This window comes from Mauremys mutica, chromosome 23, assembly GCF_020497125.1.
Source record: "Mauremys mutica isolate MM-2020 ecotype Southern chromosome 23, ASM2049712v1, whole genome shotgun sequence".
NCBI lineage: Eukaryota > Metazoa > Chordata > Testudines > Geoemydidae > Mauremys > Mauremys mutica.
This window is the reverse complement of record NC_059094.1, coordinates 15,851,859-15,866,900: the sequence shown is the minus strand read 5'-3', so window position 1 is coordinate 15,866,900 and position 15,042 is coordinate 15,851,859. Positions and strand designations below refer to the sequence as shown.

The window sequence follows — 15,042 nt, the reverse complement described above, 5'->3', positions numbered from 1 at the left end:
AGCTACCAGCCTGGGCTGAGCAGCTGGGGCTGGGCGTTCCCTTCCACACTGAGGGGGTCTGTGCGGGGGTGGCTCAGCTACAATGCATGGGCTGCTTTTCTCTGCTGTGGAGGCCCGGCAGGCTGGGGTATCCTGGGGAGGAGCTTTGCACACACACTAATCCTGCTGGGTCCTGGGCGTGTGGCACCAGGGCTCTCACACGGAGAAGCAGAGCTGTAACTCAGCCAGAGCGGCGCTGTAGGGTGGTATCCGTCCATTGGCTCTCAGCATTCAGGGCAGCTTGGCTCTGGCTGGGGCAGATTTTGTGTTACTTGGAAATGTACAGAATCCAGCAGGCGGCGCGCTGCCGTCTTACCTGTCCCTAGGGCGGCAAAATGCCACCAGAATCACAGCTCTGTGCTCTCCCCGGAGAGGAGCACCTGGCACTGGGACAGACCCAGCTGCAATATGCAGGTGGGCACCTGAGCCATGGAGAGGCTAAGTGACTTGCCCAAGGTCATACAGGGAGTCTGTGGCAGAACAGGGAACTGAACCGGGGTCTCTTAAGTCCTAGGCTAGTGCCCTACACCCTGAGCCATGCTTCCTGTCTCCAAAACTATAGTGTGGGGGTGGGTGAGAGAGAGCGCACGCTCCTCTTGCCACTAGACACTGCTGTGAGACAGCTGCCACTGAAACACCCCCGCCACCCGAGCCCAAAGCCCATCGGAAAGCTCCAAGAAGCAGCAGGCCCTTGACTTACGTTGGCGTGTGGGGCTCTCTGGGGGCAGGGTGGGCACTGCAAGAGAAGAAGAGATGACACCAGCAGTCAGGAAGCAGGAGAAACCGTTCCGAACCGCAACGGGGATTTTTACCAGAGGTGGGCCGACCCCGCTAGCAACCTGGGAAGGCGTCCTGCAAATACCGCCTCTCACCAAGGGCTGACGTCCCGCCCCCCCTTGCCGCACTTAGCTGCGCTCTCCGTGGCATCAGCCGGTCTAAAACCTGCCCACCCTGGATCTGTTTGGAGACCGGCACCCAGACCGCTCCCCACAGGGCTGTTGTGGGCATCCAGGTCAAACAGGCTCCCAGCCCCGATCCCACGCGGTGGTGGGATCTGCCACTGCTGCCAGCCAGGGGGACTCAGGAAAAGCAGCACCGTGGGGATAGACAGACTCTCCCATTTCCTCTCCCGGCTGGCGAGGATCCGGGAGCTGCCAGCCCAGGCCCCACAAGGGGGTTGTACATGTGGGTTTGTGGCTCCCCACATGTTCCTTCAGCCAAACCAGTGGCTGCGAAATGCTCCCTCTGGGCTGGCCAGCTCCTGCCGGGAAGCAGCTGGTTCTAAGCCAGGCAGACACTGGCAGCGGAGGTCCCTGGTCCCAGCCCGCTCAGAGCCCAGCCCAGCCGGAGTCTCCTTCTCAGTTCTCACTCGGACGGGCGCCGGTGGGCAGGCAGCAAGGAGAACAGGTCAGAGCTCATCACAGACGTCCCCTGCAGGGGATCGACCCAGAGAGGAAAGAGGTGTGAAAATAAACCAGGCTGCCTGTTCCCCTTCTCTCCAGCTGAGGGGCTAATGCCGGGGGGATGCACCAGTTTTGGTGGCTGCAGCCGCGTCTCTAACACAGATGTATTGGTGCTGCTTCTCCACCAGCGTTTCCAAGGCCTAAGGGGCTGGAGTAACACAGCCTGGGCCCGCTCCCGGGGCCCCCATTCTCCTCCCGCTCACCAGTGCAGTTACTCCTGAGCTGGCATATGCTGCGTATGCCCAAGGACGGCCCTGGCTGGATCCCCTCTTGCGGATGTGCTTGCTCGTTCCAGCCAATGCTCGGGGGATGCTGGAACAAGGAGGGGCTGAGATGCTGCTGGGCTCCCTCCAAGAGGAGCTTAGACTAAGCGCGGTGAATCCGGACAGACTGGGGCTGGATTCAGCGTGTAGCCTTGGCAGCGAGAGATGAGGCCAGAGGGCAGCGGGAGGGCAATGGAGCAGGACACGTCCACCCCCCGTCCAGAGCACTCAGGGCTTCCCTCTGTCCAGGCCCGGCTGAGGAATCCAGCACAAGGAATCGAGCCCTTGGGTGCCAAGAAAAGGCAGGGAGGCGAGGCAGCTCCCGATGCAGGGCTGTGGGCCAGGCCTCGTGGCGAGGAGGAGCCGCACGGTGGGGCTGGCAACCACCGGGCTAGCCCTGGAGATCAAGGTGTTCGGTGTGCACGAGACGAGACCATCTCGTGGCAACCGGGAGGGTGACTATTAGGGAGCCGGGGGGGGGGGTCAGTCTGGGAGCAGCTGCCCAGGGGCTGCAAAACGGGATGGATCCCAGCAGGATTTCACCTCAGCCCACCCCGGCCAGGCAGCAGGACCCACCCAGCCCCCTGACCTCACCTTTCCTTCTGGCTGGCCCTCCACGCTGACCTGCCCAGATGCCTTCGCCTCCTGGGGAGAGAGCAAAGCAATGGGCGCATGATGGAGCCTCCTTCCTCCCACGCTCCCTGCCTCCCGCTGGTGGGAAGCCAGGATCAAGCTCCTTTCAAGGCCTAACAAATGCTAACAAAACCTGGCCCCGGCCTGCTGGTCTGGGGACAAGCCCTGAGCCCTGCTTCCGTCCAGGAGGGGATGGAGGCTCAGAGTCACAGCAAGAAAGAAGCTCTGGCAACGTCTGTTCGCTTGTGCAGTCCAAAGCCCTGTCTTGGCAATACAGATTCCCTGACCCTGCACCCCCGGCTCTGGCTGGCCCCCCACCCCAGCTCCAGTTGACGCCTACCCCCACGATGGGGCACTGACAGGGAACTGCTCGCTTGCACACCAGGCCGGCATTGACCGGGGCAGACAGCAGGGAGAGAGGAAAACGGCAGCACCCCATGCCCTGCTCTCCAGCCTCTGTACTGTAACCCAATCCCCCCGGGAGGCATCATCTCCAGGCAATGGCATTCCTGGAAATGGATGCCAGGCAACATGGCACAGCAGCCACTGGGCACCGGGCCCAAGTGGGGGCAGTGCTGGATGGACCTGGGCATTATTTCACTGGCTTCTTCGTACTGAGCCCAGGTTACTGTCAGCTCCATCCAGACCCCCACGCCAGCCTCTTCTCCCCTCACACTGGGCTTTGCCACCAGAATTCAGCCATCCCCATGTCTGGCTGGAGAAAGCCGGGCCAGACGCTTGGACGGACCCTTGCGTGGGCAGACATCCCCTGTGTTTCCCTGCCAGCCCGTCTCTCTCCACCGGCTCTGCAGGAAACGGCCAAGGCCCAGAACATGCTGCTCCGCAGGAACAGACTCTGCACTTGTCTGCAGAGGGATGTTTCCCCCCCCTCTTCCTTTTCACCGCTCCCTCCCTGGCTTCGGCCACTGCTCACCCTGCCAGCAGTGACGCTGCTCCGCCTGGAGGAGCTGCCCCAGCCCCCTCCTCTTCCCGAGTCGCCCTCCCCGAACCTGGTGGCCCCCTCGCTGCTAACTCTTCTGGACGGTGGAAAATGTGATGCAGGGTTTTCGGGGGGTGAATCGGTGCGGCTGTGTTCTGCTCAACGGGAGCGTGGGCGCCGTCTGTGGAACGTCAAGGAGGCCCCGGCGCGGGGAGAGGCCTGTCTGAAGCGCGAGGGACGGCAGGGCTGGAATTTACTGCTCGGACTGTTTGTATTTCGGAGCCCACCGCAGGCTGCAACGGGTTCTATGTCCGGGGACGTTTGTTAGGGAATTAACGGCTGAGGGGTGTAATATGCCCCATACCTGAATGGGCCGGTCACTCCGCCAGCCCTTTTCCCCACTCTGTGCCCATTCCTGCTTCACACCCAAATGCCCCAGGCTTAGGGATTCATGCCCAAATTTCCACCCCGCAACATCTGCCCAACTTCCCTGCTCCCACCCAGAGCAGGTGTGTGTGTCCCTCTGGCGCCCCCCGGTGGAGGCAGGGCCACACATGGAAGTTGGTCCTCCCTCAGCCCCATCCCATTCGAGGCCCCATCCAGCCCTACGTTCCCATGAGCCTGCTCCAGCCGTTGGCAGTGACCCAGCCAGGGCCCGGCGCTCCCTGCACTGCGTGCCACTCAGCCGTGGGACAGAGCAGAGGTGCCCTGTCTGGGAGCGTTCCCAGGCCCAGACTTGTCCATTTGCATCTCCTCCGTCTGCTCAGCCGCCTGGCGCTAATTCCAGACTTACTTCCCTGAGCTGGGTTATGGGGGGGAAATACCATTTTCCAGCTGTCTCAGTAAGTCAGGCCTTGAAGCCAGCGTTACAAAAAGCAGCAAGTCAGACACCGACCTCCATCCTTCCTCCGCCTAACGGGTGGGACAGGGCGCTTCCCAGACACGGGGAGCATCGGAGGCAGCTGGGAGCCGTGGCCTGTGACACTAGCAGAGCCATGGGTACTCCGAGGCGATTCAAGGGACTGACACACATACTGACGGCATGGGCTGAAGCTCAGGGCCGGCCCCTCACCTGGTCCAGGGACTGCAAGGAAGCTTTGCACCAGCTGGGGAATTGGCCCATTAGACTTGCAGGAGTCGCGGTGCTGGATCAGACCATTGGTCCACCCAGGCCGATGTCCTTCCTCCACCACTGCTGGGGTCTCAGGTTCGAACAGGGGGAATTTCCCCTGCAACGCGCACACACCCTTCCACAAAGCACGTCAGCTGTGGCCCATTCAGCCCTCTGCCTCCCAGCCCATACCAGTGCGATGGGGTGATGGTGGGGCTGGGACCCGGGGTTCTCATTTTGTTTTCATTTTCAGTCTCTGCAGCGCAGAGCCATCCCATCTCCAAGCAGCACCCGGTCCTAACTCCCTCCAACACTGCTTTGCACGGGTGCCGCTCCGGATTCTGGGTGGAACAAGGAGGAACCAGGCCTGCTTCTCCCTTCCCAAGGAGAAGCAGGGGGAAGGGCAGGTGTGTTTCACTCAGATCCAGGCAAACCAGCAGCAGAGCTGGGCTGGAAAGCAGCTGGGCCGGGGCAAGGACAGGAAAAGCCAAAAGCTGGAAAAATGCGCCCGGTTAGAGACCAGGCGACCGGCGCGAACTCCTGCAGCACAGCCGCCTGCCCAGCGAGCGGTTGTAACCCGCACACCGGCTGGGTGGGGTGTTCTGGCCCAGCCAGTGCCACTGAGCTCACTTCGAGAGAGTTACCTGAGTCTGTTCTACAGCCTTCACTAAATGCAAGTTGTAGCTCATGCAATAGAGGCTCATGCACTAAGCTCCAGAGGGCCCCGGTTCGCTCCCGCCCACTGACAACGGGGTCTGTCGGCGTTACACGGTGACCTACACAGAAGGCTCCTGCGGGGTTCTGAGTGCTTCCAGCCCCGTGAGCGCCTGCTCCCCGGCCCACGCCGTACAGCGCTGGCGCCAGGGAATGATACGGATCGCGCCTGGGGCCAGAGCTCACGCTCCTGGTTGCGTGAGCTGAGCTCCACACCCATTTTACATGGCGGCTGCGGTGCAGTTTCCTATTGGGGCAACTGTTTGGGGCAGGGACTGTCTCTTTGTTCTGATTTTGTGCAGCGCCTGGCGCCGTGGGGAGGGCTCCTAGTGCTACTGCAATACAAAGAAATAAGAAGTGACTAGAGCAAGCTAAGAATGCCCCCCTCCCCACCCCAGTACTCTTACCCCTGTTTCCTCCACTGACCCCTGCTGGGAGACGCTGGGAATGGAGTAGCTCTGAGTTCCTCACACAGCCTGTGCTCCTGCCCTGCTCCCTACAGCGCCCCCTGCCTGGAATAGGTGTGAGCTCCCCAACAGCCAGGATTCCTGCCCCGCTCCCTACAGCGCCCCCTGCTGGGAGAGGCTGGGACCAGAGCAGTGTGGGGCTCCATTCACGGCCAAGGCTCCAGCCTCGTGCACCGCAGCGCCCCCTGCTGGGAGGGGCTGAGATGATTTCAGCTCCACTGACGCGGTCAGATTTTCTATTGGCACGGTGGCTGCAGCTCCGTAAGTGGGTCAGGAGGCCAGGACGGCGAGTGCCAAGGGCACGTCCCTCGCCTGCCAATGTTCCCAACACATTTGTTACTAATTTAGGGATTGTTTCTGCCGACGGCGCCTACTGAGAAGTGACGTACATCAAAAGGCCCCTAATCCGAGCCGGACCCCTTTCATAGACGTGAGAACATTGGAGGAGCCCAACAAGCCGCTGGGCCTGTCCCATCTCCCCCCTTCTACTGCCAGGCCAGGGAAAACTTTAGTCCGTGCTGTGGTTTACATCAGCCCCAGTCTGGTGATGCTTCCCTTGATTTCAACCCCGAAACCAGCCTCATGCAGGGGGGGGAGGCAGGGCTCGGGTGGGGGGCAGGCAGGGCTTGAGCAAACTGGGACACCAGCCCTACGCAGGGACGGGGGGGTAGGGCTCCGGGGAACAGCTTGGGCCAGCCACGGGCGGGGAGGGGAGCTCAGGCTAGCCCCACGTGATGTCCCATTTTCCCTTTGGGAAATATGGGTCACCCTATGGTGCCCAGAAATCAATGCAATATTCCAGGTAGGGGCACCCCAGAGAGAAGGACCATCACCTCCCAGCTACCTGCCTGCTCTGCATCAGCTGCCCCAAGCAGCACTGGCTTTCCCTGCTGCCATGGGGCGCAGCACACTCTTGGCTCGCTGGCTACCAGCACCCAGCGCCTCTGCTTCCTCCTCTGCAGAGAGGATCAGGCGTTCTGGGGCATGGGCCTGTCCTGCCCAGGACGTGCCTCCCTCGGCGATGCCCCTGGTCTCTCACCTGAGTCTCCTCCAGGCAGAAGCAGCGGGTGTACACCTTGCCCCCGGTCTGCGGGTTGATCTCAATCAGGTTGCTGGTCTGCGTGCCCTCTGCCTGCCGCCGGGTTTTGGAGGCTTCGGAAAGGCACTAATCGAAGGAAAGTGGGGGCTGGTTACACCCCAGGGCCTGGGCAGACACCACCCCTCTGAGGCGGGGAGCTAACGACAGTCACAGGCACAACCCCAGCTCCCGGCCAGCGCCAGACAAATTGCTCGGTGCATTTCTGGCAGCGCGGCCGATTCAGGCCACCTGCCGGCTCTGCCCCCCTCCAGATCTTGGTGCCACTGGCCGATCAAACCCACGGTCCACCTAGTCTGACAGCCGATGTCCGGCCAATGGATGCCCTCTCCTGTGCTGCATCTTTTGTGCCAATTCCCCCCATAGGTATCTGGGGGGTTTCCCGGGCCCGGCCGGCTATGGCCCTTTCCCCGCAGCACAGGGGTTTGCAGCCCTGCTGGGTTTCACCCTCGCTGGGTCACTGAGGAGGCGATGTCTGATCCTCGACACAAACCAAGCTGTTTGCTGCATTTGTGAATGTCACTGGCGCAGAGGCCAGCAGAGCCCCTCAATCTGCTCCCAGAGGCTCTGCTCACCCCACCCTGCTCAGCCCCAGGGGGCCCAGCCAACCAGGCCCTAGGTAGGCAGAACACGGCCTGGTTGCTGGGGCGGGGGAGAGGGATATTAGCAAGGGGCCTGCTCCGCTGTGTGTGGACAGGGTCAGGCGGCAGAGGAAATCCCCAAGATCCTGTCTATGCATCCTGGGCACGTCCCCCCAACAGCCACCCCCCTTATGGCCAGGAGGCGGGCGAGGTGGCTCAGTCCCTGCTCCATGGATCAGCTGGGTGGAGCTGGCTGGTGGGCACCTGAGGAGCCGGCCTCCCTGAGCAGCTTCTAGGGTAGAAGGACGGGCTCGGGACCCTGGGCAAGTCATGGAGTTTCTCTGTGCCTCCGTTCCCACCTGTACAATGGGCAGAATCCCCTGACCCACAGGGTGATGCGAGGACGCAATCCAGACACACGACAACGGGGGCCGGCGATGTACCCAGATGGACAGTGCATGGGCTCCGCGAGCCCTGAGGGCGTGAACAGAGACCCGCCAGCTCCAGGAGCTGCTGGATGGGAGGGGTGTTAACCCCCCCCACACCACTGCGGAGAGCACATGCATAACTCACCCCGCCGGCCGAGATCTCGCAGCAGCCTTCCTGCATCACCATCTCCGGGTCGCAGTAGATGTGGGCCTGCTGGATGTCAAACTGCAGCAGGGGGAGGCAGACACAGTCAGAACACAAAGGGGCACCAGGCCCCCAAGGGTTTGGGAAAGAATCCCAGTGAACCCAGCCCCTGGGCCTATACAGGGGTCAGAGGAGGAGTGGGGGTAGGACAGGCTCTGGAGTCCCTCTTCTCAGCCAGGACGGCCCAGCCCCCAGGGGCTCCTGCCACCAGCGAGGGAGGAGTCTGAGTTTTCCCTGAGCGCTGGCTCAGGGAGGAGCAAGGAAGGGGCAGAGGTGGCCTCGCCTGCCCGTGCGCGCACACACATGTGCACACAGACACACGCATGTGCACACAGACACACGCATGTGCACACAGAGGCTCTCCTCTCCCTCTGCCGCTCCACCCCTCCCTTGCCAGGCTGACCCACCCTTAGTACTGTCCTCCCTGAGCCAGTTCTCAGAGATCCCACCTGCCTCGCCTCGTCCAGCCCCTCCTAGAGCCTCGCTTCTCCCACCAGCCCTTCAAGGCAGGAGCATTTATCACACACAATCCCACCCCTGGGCAACCTGTCCCATTAGGTCCTCCAGGCTACTCCTCAACTGACCAGGAGAGGTCGCTGCTGAGCAATGCCAGGTGGCAGCTGCACCCACCTGCCAGGCGCCGGTGACCCCAAATTCCCCCCCGGGCCACGCAGGGCCTGGCCCGTCAGCCGCTGGGCCAGCTCTCAGCACCTCCCTCCCTCCCCTTGCTGACGGAGGCAAGGGGCGCCCCCGCTGCGAACGGGCCCGGGCCCGCGAGCGCCACATGGCCGGCGGTGCCCGGGGCGGCTCACCGGGACAGGCGTGCCGTGCACGGCGTCCAGGCCGATGAAGGTGTTGCCCTCGCTCGCCAGGCCCCGCCGGGGCTCCAGGGGTTTGGAGGAGATGTAGCTGCAGTCCACGTGGACGGAGACCCGCCGGCTCTGCAGGCTGAGGGCCACCTTGTGCCACTTCTGGTCAAAGAGGGAGGAAACCCCCTTCCCGGCGAAGATGCTGCTCACAAACTCCTTCTCCTGGGCCCGGGCCTGGAACTCCAAGCTCCTCTCTTGGCCGTTGACCCCCAGCGAGAGCTAGGCACAAAGACGCTCTGGCTTAGGAGGCTTTCAGCGGCGAGCGAGGGAGGAGACAGACAGACGCACAGGCGGGCGCAGGGACTGGGCTGAGCTAACGCCAGCCGCTGTGGCCTCCAGGCATAGGGGGGCTCCTTGCCCGTTGAGTTTGGAGAGACCCGTCCTGGCAATGAGGGGTCTGGGCAGCCCCCACACCCACTATCAGCTCGGCTAACCCCACCCCGCCTGGGGCAATGGGGGCAGGGCCATGCCTCCTCCTTGGGGGCACATCTTCTAGCACCAGCAGGGTGTCGGAAACCTCCAAAGGTGCATCGGAGGCCGACAGCAGCAGCAGGAGGCTGGCACGGGTGGCAGAGGGGGGTGTGCCCCACCCCCGACAATGCTAGAGCATGGGCAGGCGTGGGTGCAATTGGCCTCATCTGCCAGCGGCAAAGCACCAGAGACAGCAGGGTGTTCGGGGCGACCTGAGCCTCTTGGATCTGTAGCCTCCAGGACTAAAGTGGCCTGGTGGGACCCCAGCAATGACTTCCAGCAACATGTGTTAGCAGCTCCTAGGGGACACCCTGGCTGGGGTAGCTCCTGTACCACACGGTGCTTTACTGCCCTGTGTGTCGGGCTGCTCCGGGAGCTCTTGTTCCTGGGGCGCAGCAGCTGTGGTGGGGAAAAACACGGCAGCAGGAGAGGGAAAGCAGAGAAGGGAAGCAGAGGTACCTGGGGGTAGCCCTGCCGGTCGGTGACCTGGAAAAGGTACCAGTTCTCCTTGCAGCTCTGTTTCTTCAGGAGCAAAGTGAACACCAGGGTGAACTCATCAGGCAAGCCGTGGGGGAACACCTGTCTGGGGGGCGGGGGAGGAGAGAGAAAGTGACATAAGAGGAGGTAGAGACGCAGCCCTGGGGGCCCCAAGGAATTGCTGGGGAGCTGGCTGCTCCTTTAGCATTGAAACAGTCACTGCAGCATAGCATGGAAGAGAGTGTGTGTGTGTGTGTGTGTGTGTGTGTCACAGATTGCACGGGTCTGAGTGTGAGGCCCCGGCACAGGCATCCGTGTGTGTCTGTGAATGCATGTGGCTCTGTGCAAATGAGGCCGACACAGACACGTTGTTTCCCCCTGTGATGGTCCCCGGGGGTGCCCAGGGTTGTGGGGAATCTCACTAGTCCCTGCGCTTGGCATGAGCGCGCCGTGTTGGTACCTGCCGGGGGCAGCTCCCGGATAAGCCTGGCCACAGGCAGCACAGGAACTCCCCTCCCAGCCCCCGCGGGCGCTGCTGTCCCTCGGGAGCAGACGGACAGACACCCCCGAGCCCTCTGGGGCGCCCAGTCCCAGATCCATTGGACAGTGCACCCCAGCTGACTGGCTGTGCCCATCCCCTTCCAGTGACCCGCCTTAATTCACAGACCTCGAGAACATAACTAACTGTGATACACAACTCCGCGCGCATCTCGCACTGGGGACCCTGGCCCATGCGACGCAGGCTTTCAGCCAGACCTCACACGGCAAACGGACCTGTAGGTCCCAGACCCGGGGGCCCTGTAACCCTCTTTCCCCCCTGCACCCTCTGCCAGTGGGCAGAGAGGTCCTTGGCTCGTGCCCCCCATGCAGGGAATAGGCCTCAGTTGGAGCAGACACAGACAGAGGCAGAGCAGGTGGCAGTGCCAGCTCCGTCCCCATCTCTCCTTGTCAAGTCACGGCCGAGCAAAGCTGGTCCGGGACTTGGGAGAAAGGCCCCTGTGCCTCCTCCATCCCACGACAGCTCCCTGCACTCCTGGGGCCAGGGAAGCAATGCCCAACCCTATCCCTCCCAAACCCAGCTCCGCGCAGGGCACACAGCCCCTGCAGGGCGGCGGGGTGTGTGCGGAGGTGGGGGAACCTCAGCTCTCCCTGAGAAGGCAGCCTGGTGGCTGCTGTTTCCGTCTGTGTCGGGGGCCGCAGAGCCGGACGAAGAGCAAACACAAGAGTTCAGATCAAAACAGGAAGCGCCCGCGTGCTGGGGGAGCGGGAGCTGTTTGTGTCTCCAGCAGGGAAATGTCAGGGCTCTGTGCTGCACTGGAGGTGCCAGCGCTTGTGAAACAGGAGATCAGTGAGAGGCAGCCAGCCTGCCAGCCGGCCTCACATCGTGTGGAAGGGTCTGTCTGTCCTCAAAGCCTGGGCCAGCATTGGCTAATGCATGCCAAAACCACACAACGATTCCCAGTGCACCGAAACAGCCCCCCTCCCAGACACACAAACACCCCCAACACGTGCGGGGTGCGTCCCACACTCATCTCCAAACATCTCCCAGCACGCACACACACTCCTCCCAGACAGGCAGCCAAATACCCTGACACCCCTCCGACACCCCAACACTCACCCCCCACACACACACCCAAACAGATACACAAACACCCCCAACACATGCATCCCACACTCATCCCCAAACATCTCCCAGCACGCGCACACACTCCTCCCAGACAGGCAGCCAAATACCCTGACACCGCCCCCCGACACTCACCCCCCCAACACACACACAAACAGATGCGCAAACACCCCCAACACATGCATCCAACCCCCCCAAACATCTCCCAACACACACACTCCTAGACACTGAAACACCCACACCACCCCCCAACCCAGTAGCACAAACCCTCCCCCCCCGGTCCCCCCCCGCCACACACCACACACCCTCAGGGCCTCAAGCCGAATTCTAACGCAATGCCCAAAGCTGAGGAAGCCCTTCGTACCCAGGCCAGCCCCACTCTTTCCCATGGATTCCTTCCCTGGCTAAAAGGCCAGGCACTTCCCATTTTTCACTCCCCTTGACCCAGCTCCAACCAAAATAACAGAAAAATGGCCCAGAAGTTCCTTCTCTTTCCTAAGCAAAGAAAAACTAAAGTGAAGAGAGCAGAGGCTCAAAATCTGAAACCTCTTCCTCTTTCACTGCAGCAGCTGCCAACATCTGTCAGAGTCAGAGCAGACAGCGCGTGTATGTGTGGAGGTTCCACTGGGCGGATTAACTCCAGCGCCGGTCAGTTCCAGCTGCCGAATTGTTCCCACTGTCACAAGAACATTGCCCGGCAGTGAGTCACGTATTTACAGAGGATATCGCCCAGGTTATTCTGTTTCCATGCTGTGCGGATCCTGCCAGTAGCTCTCTCCAAGGTGTGGATGGGACAGGTCCCATCCTACTGGGCGCTGCACATACAGTCCCTGCCTCAATAGGCCAGGCCGACAAAGGAAGGATTCTCAACTCCACTTGACAGATCGGGAGCTGAGCCCAGGGTCACAGAGGGAGTCAGTGGCAGTGCTGAGACTCGGCCCCAGATCTCCCGAATCCCAGTCCAGCACCTTCGCCACGGTGTCCTCTCTCAGAGCTCCCGGAGCAGAGCAGCTGGGAAAGGCAGATGGCTGTCACCCATGTTTATAAAAGCGCCCATCGCCATTGCCTCTGGTCTCTCTTTGTGTCACTTCGGTCAGGAGAACAACATCTGAGCAGAGCGAGCCCCCCAGAGCCCAGAAAGCACTCCCCGGTGGTGCCAGTTTGGGGTGGGCACTGGGGAGGCCAGAGGGGTGAGAAACAGCACCCTAAATGCAGCCAAAGTCGGCTCATGCTGGGGAGGAGCCAGCCCCATTCAGCCCGCCTAGGGGGCATGTTATTGACAGGTACAAGGCTCGGCTGCCCACCTCAAATGCTGCCTGATGAGAATAACTCCCCTTCCGTCATCCAGTCCACTGCAGGAGCTGGGAGAAGGGCAGCAAGACGAACTCCAGATCCCTGCCCCGCTCCTGTGGGAGGGGAGAGAGCAGCGGGCGCTGGCTGCTGTTAATGGGACCGGTGAGTGAAACCAGCCTGCTGAGAACAGAGGGCATGACACACAGCACCTGGCAAGGGGCGGGAGGGTGTTAGCCCCAGAGTCCTGGCCAGTCCCTTCTGCCTTCTGAAGTTCCCCTGCAGTTTCACTTTAGGTCACAGGATTCTTCACTGGCTGTCCTAAGCTGCTGCCACGTTCCACCCCAGAGGGGGCTGCATTTCGACGATGGGTGACACGATTCCTATTTGCATATTACGGAGGATGCAGCAGATACCCAGGGGGTTGTGGAGAGGAGCCCGGGCAGGAGCTAACCCTGTTCAGATGGTTCCCTTGCCTATCCCTGTTCAGCGGGGTACAAAAGCCTGAGGTGAAGGGAGATGTTTCCTACCCAAGGAGTGAGACACGCTAACAATTCTGGCATGGTGCAATCGCTCCTTAGGCATCAACTAACCGGCCTGCTCCCGTCCTCGCCACAGAGACAAGCTCCAGGTTACCTGCCTGTCCTGGCTGGTTCCTTGTCTGCTTTCCCACTGCATACCTGATGCATGACTCAGCCTTGCAAGCGAGCACCTACAGGAGGGGCTGGCGATGGTGCATGCACCCCGAGATACAGACAAACCCAACGCCCCCCACCCCAAACAGCCACTGAGGGCCCGGGCCCACCCCCCGCTGCAATCGCTTTAGCAACCAGCTACAGGCGTGAATGGAAAAAGAGAGAGGAGGGGAAACCAAGGGGACTGAAAGCAGCCAGGGAAAGAGGAAACGGCAGTAATGCTTTGTGAGCCAGCCACCCTCCAGCAGCTCAGGCAGCGGGCGTGGGCTCAACACCTCTGTCTTCCACACAACACGGACCTCTGGGCCATGGCTGCCTAGCATGTAGCACCACTGATCCACTGGTAGGAAACCCGCAGCCAAAACAGGAAGGTCACCTACCCCCCACCCTCAGGGTTCAGCTTCATTAACAGAGAGAAACATCCACTCCAGCCTTCTCCCCAAGCTGGGCTGCCTCTAGCACTCCTCCCTCAGGACAGCTCAGCCCACCCCCTAGGTCCTTTCTCTCCAGAAAACCTCTCCCACCTGCATTACATCCAAGCAAAGTAACAACCTACTTAACCCTTTCGCAGCAGAACTGACACCTATTAACAGGCTGGAGAGTTCCAGGCAAACCCCACCAGCCTAAAGAGTGACTTAGTCAAGGTCCCATCCAGCCCCAGATGGCTCTGGAGAGAGACCAGGCAGCTGGGACATTTTGACAATTTCAGACTTGGGTGGGGGTGGGAGAGGTCACATTTTTTTCAAAAGGGAAAGTTCATCCAAACCGCCTCTTTCCTGCTAGCTGTTTCAGGCGCAACAAATCGGCATTTTCCAAGGGAAAAAAGCCTGTCAGATATTCCTGACCAGCAACCCTGGATCTGACGCGATGGGGACCATGGAGGAGCCCAGGTAGACCCAGGGGTGGGGGACGTGATGAAACAGACAGAGGATCTGATTTTAGATTCATAAATTCCAAGGGACCATTGTGATCCCCCAGTCAGACCTCCTGTACAGCCCAGGTCAGAGAACGTCCCCACCCCAAATCCCTAGAGCAGAGCTTTCAGAACACCCAGTCTTGACACAAACATTGCCAGGGGTAGAGAATCCACCATGGCCTCGGTCAGCTGTTCCAATGGTTCCGTACTCTCACCTTATTGCCAGGCTGAATTTGTCTAGCTTCAGCGTCCGGCCGTTAGATCAGGTTAGATTATTAGCTAGAGCCTATTATCAAATATCTGTGCCCCATGTCAGGACTGTAACCTGGTCACCCCTGAACCTCCCCTCTGTGAAGCTAAACAGACAGAGTTCCCAGAGTCCCTCAGAGATTGAGCAGTTCGCCCGAGGGCCAGTTAAAAGCAATTACAACTCGACCGACCCGCTGCAGCCTGGCAGAATCCAATCCCTCCTTGCAGGACAGAGCATTGCTTCTCCGCTCGGCTGTGGCCCGAGGAGCCCAGGATTTCGGGGGAGCCATTCCATGTGTTGTGACCATTTGGGATTGAGGGGGGCAGGGATCCATGTGGTTTGTATGACAATAGCAGTGCTAGGCGCTGCTCATACGCATAGTAAGAGACAGTCCCAGCTCTGAAGAGCTCACAAGACAGACCAGGCAGAAGTGGGACCTCACTTTACAGAATGGAGGCACAGAGAGGTTAAGTGACCGGCCCACGGTCACACAGGCAGAACAGAACCCCG

General features: G+C 60.9%; 1 protein-coding gene across 5 annotated transcripts in view; it reads right to left on the bottom strand.

Moving 5' to 3' along the window:
• The window catches only part of COL16A1 (collagen type XVI alpha 1 chain), a 148,054-nt gene that overhangs the window by 49,931 nt on the left and 83,081 nt on the right, over window positions 1-15,042 (bottom strand). For all 5 annotated transcript variants that reach the window (XM_044998125.1, XM_044998123.1, XM_044998122.1 and 2 more), the window contains exons 5-10: window positions 9,740-9,863; window positions 8,753-9,028; window positions 7,881-7,961; window positions 6,670-6,795; window positions 2,360-2,410; window positions 740-775 (exon numbers count right to left, since the gene is read on the bottom strand). In XM_044998125.1, coding sequence (XP_044854060.1) covers window positions 740-775; window positions 2,360-2,410; window positions 6,670-6,795; window positions 7,881-7,961; window positions 8,753-9,028; window positions 9,740-9,863 — 694 coding nt within the window. The remainder of the gene's footprint in view (window positions 1-739; window positions 776-2,359; window positions 2,411-6,669; window positions 6,796-7,880; window positions 7,962-8,752; window positions 9,029-9,739; window positions 9,864-15,042) is intronic.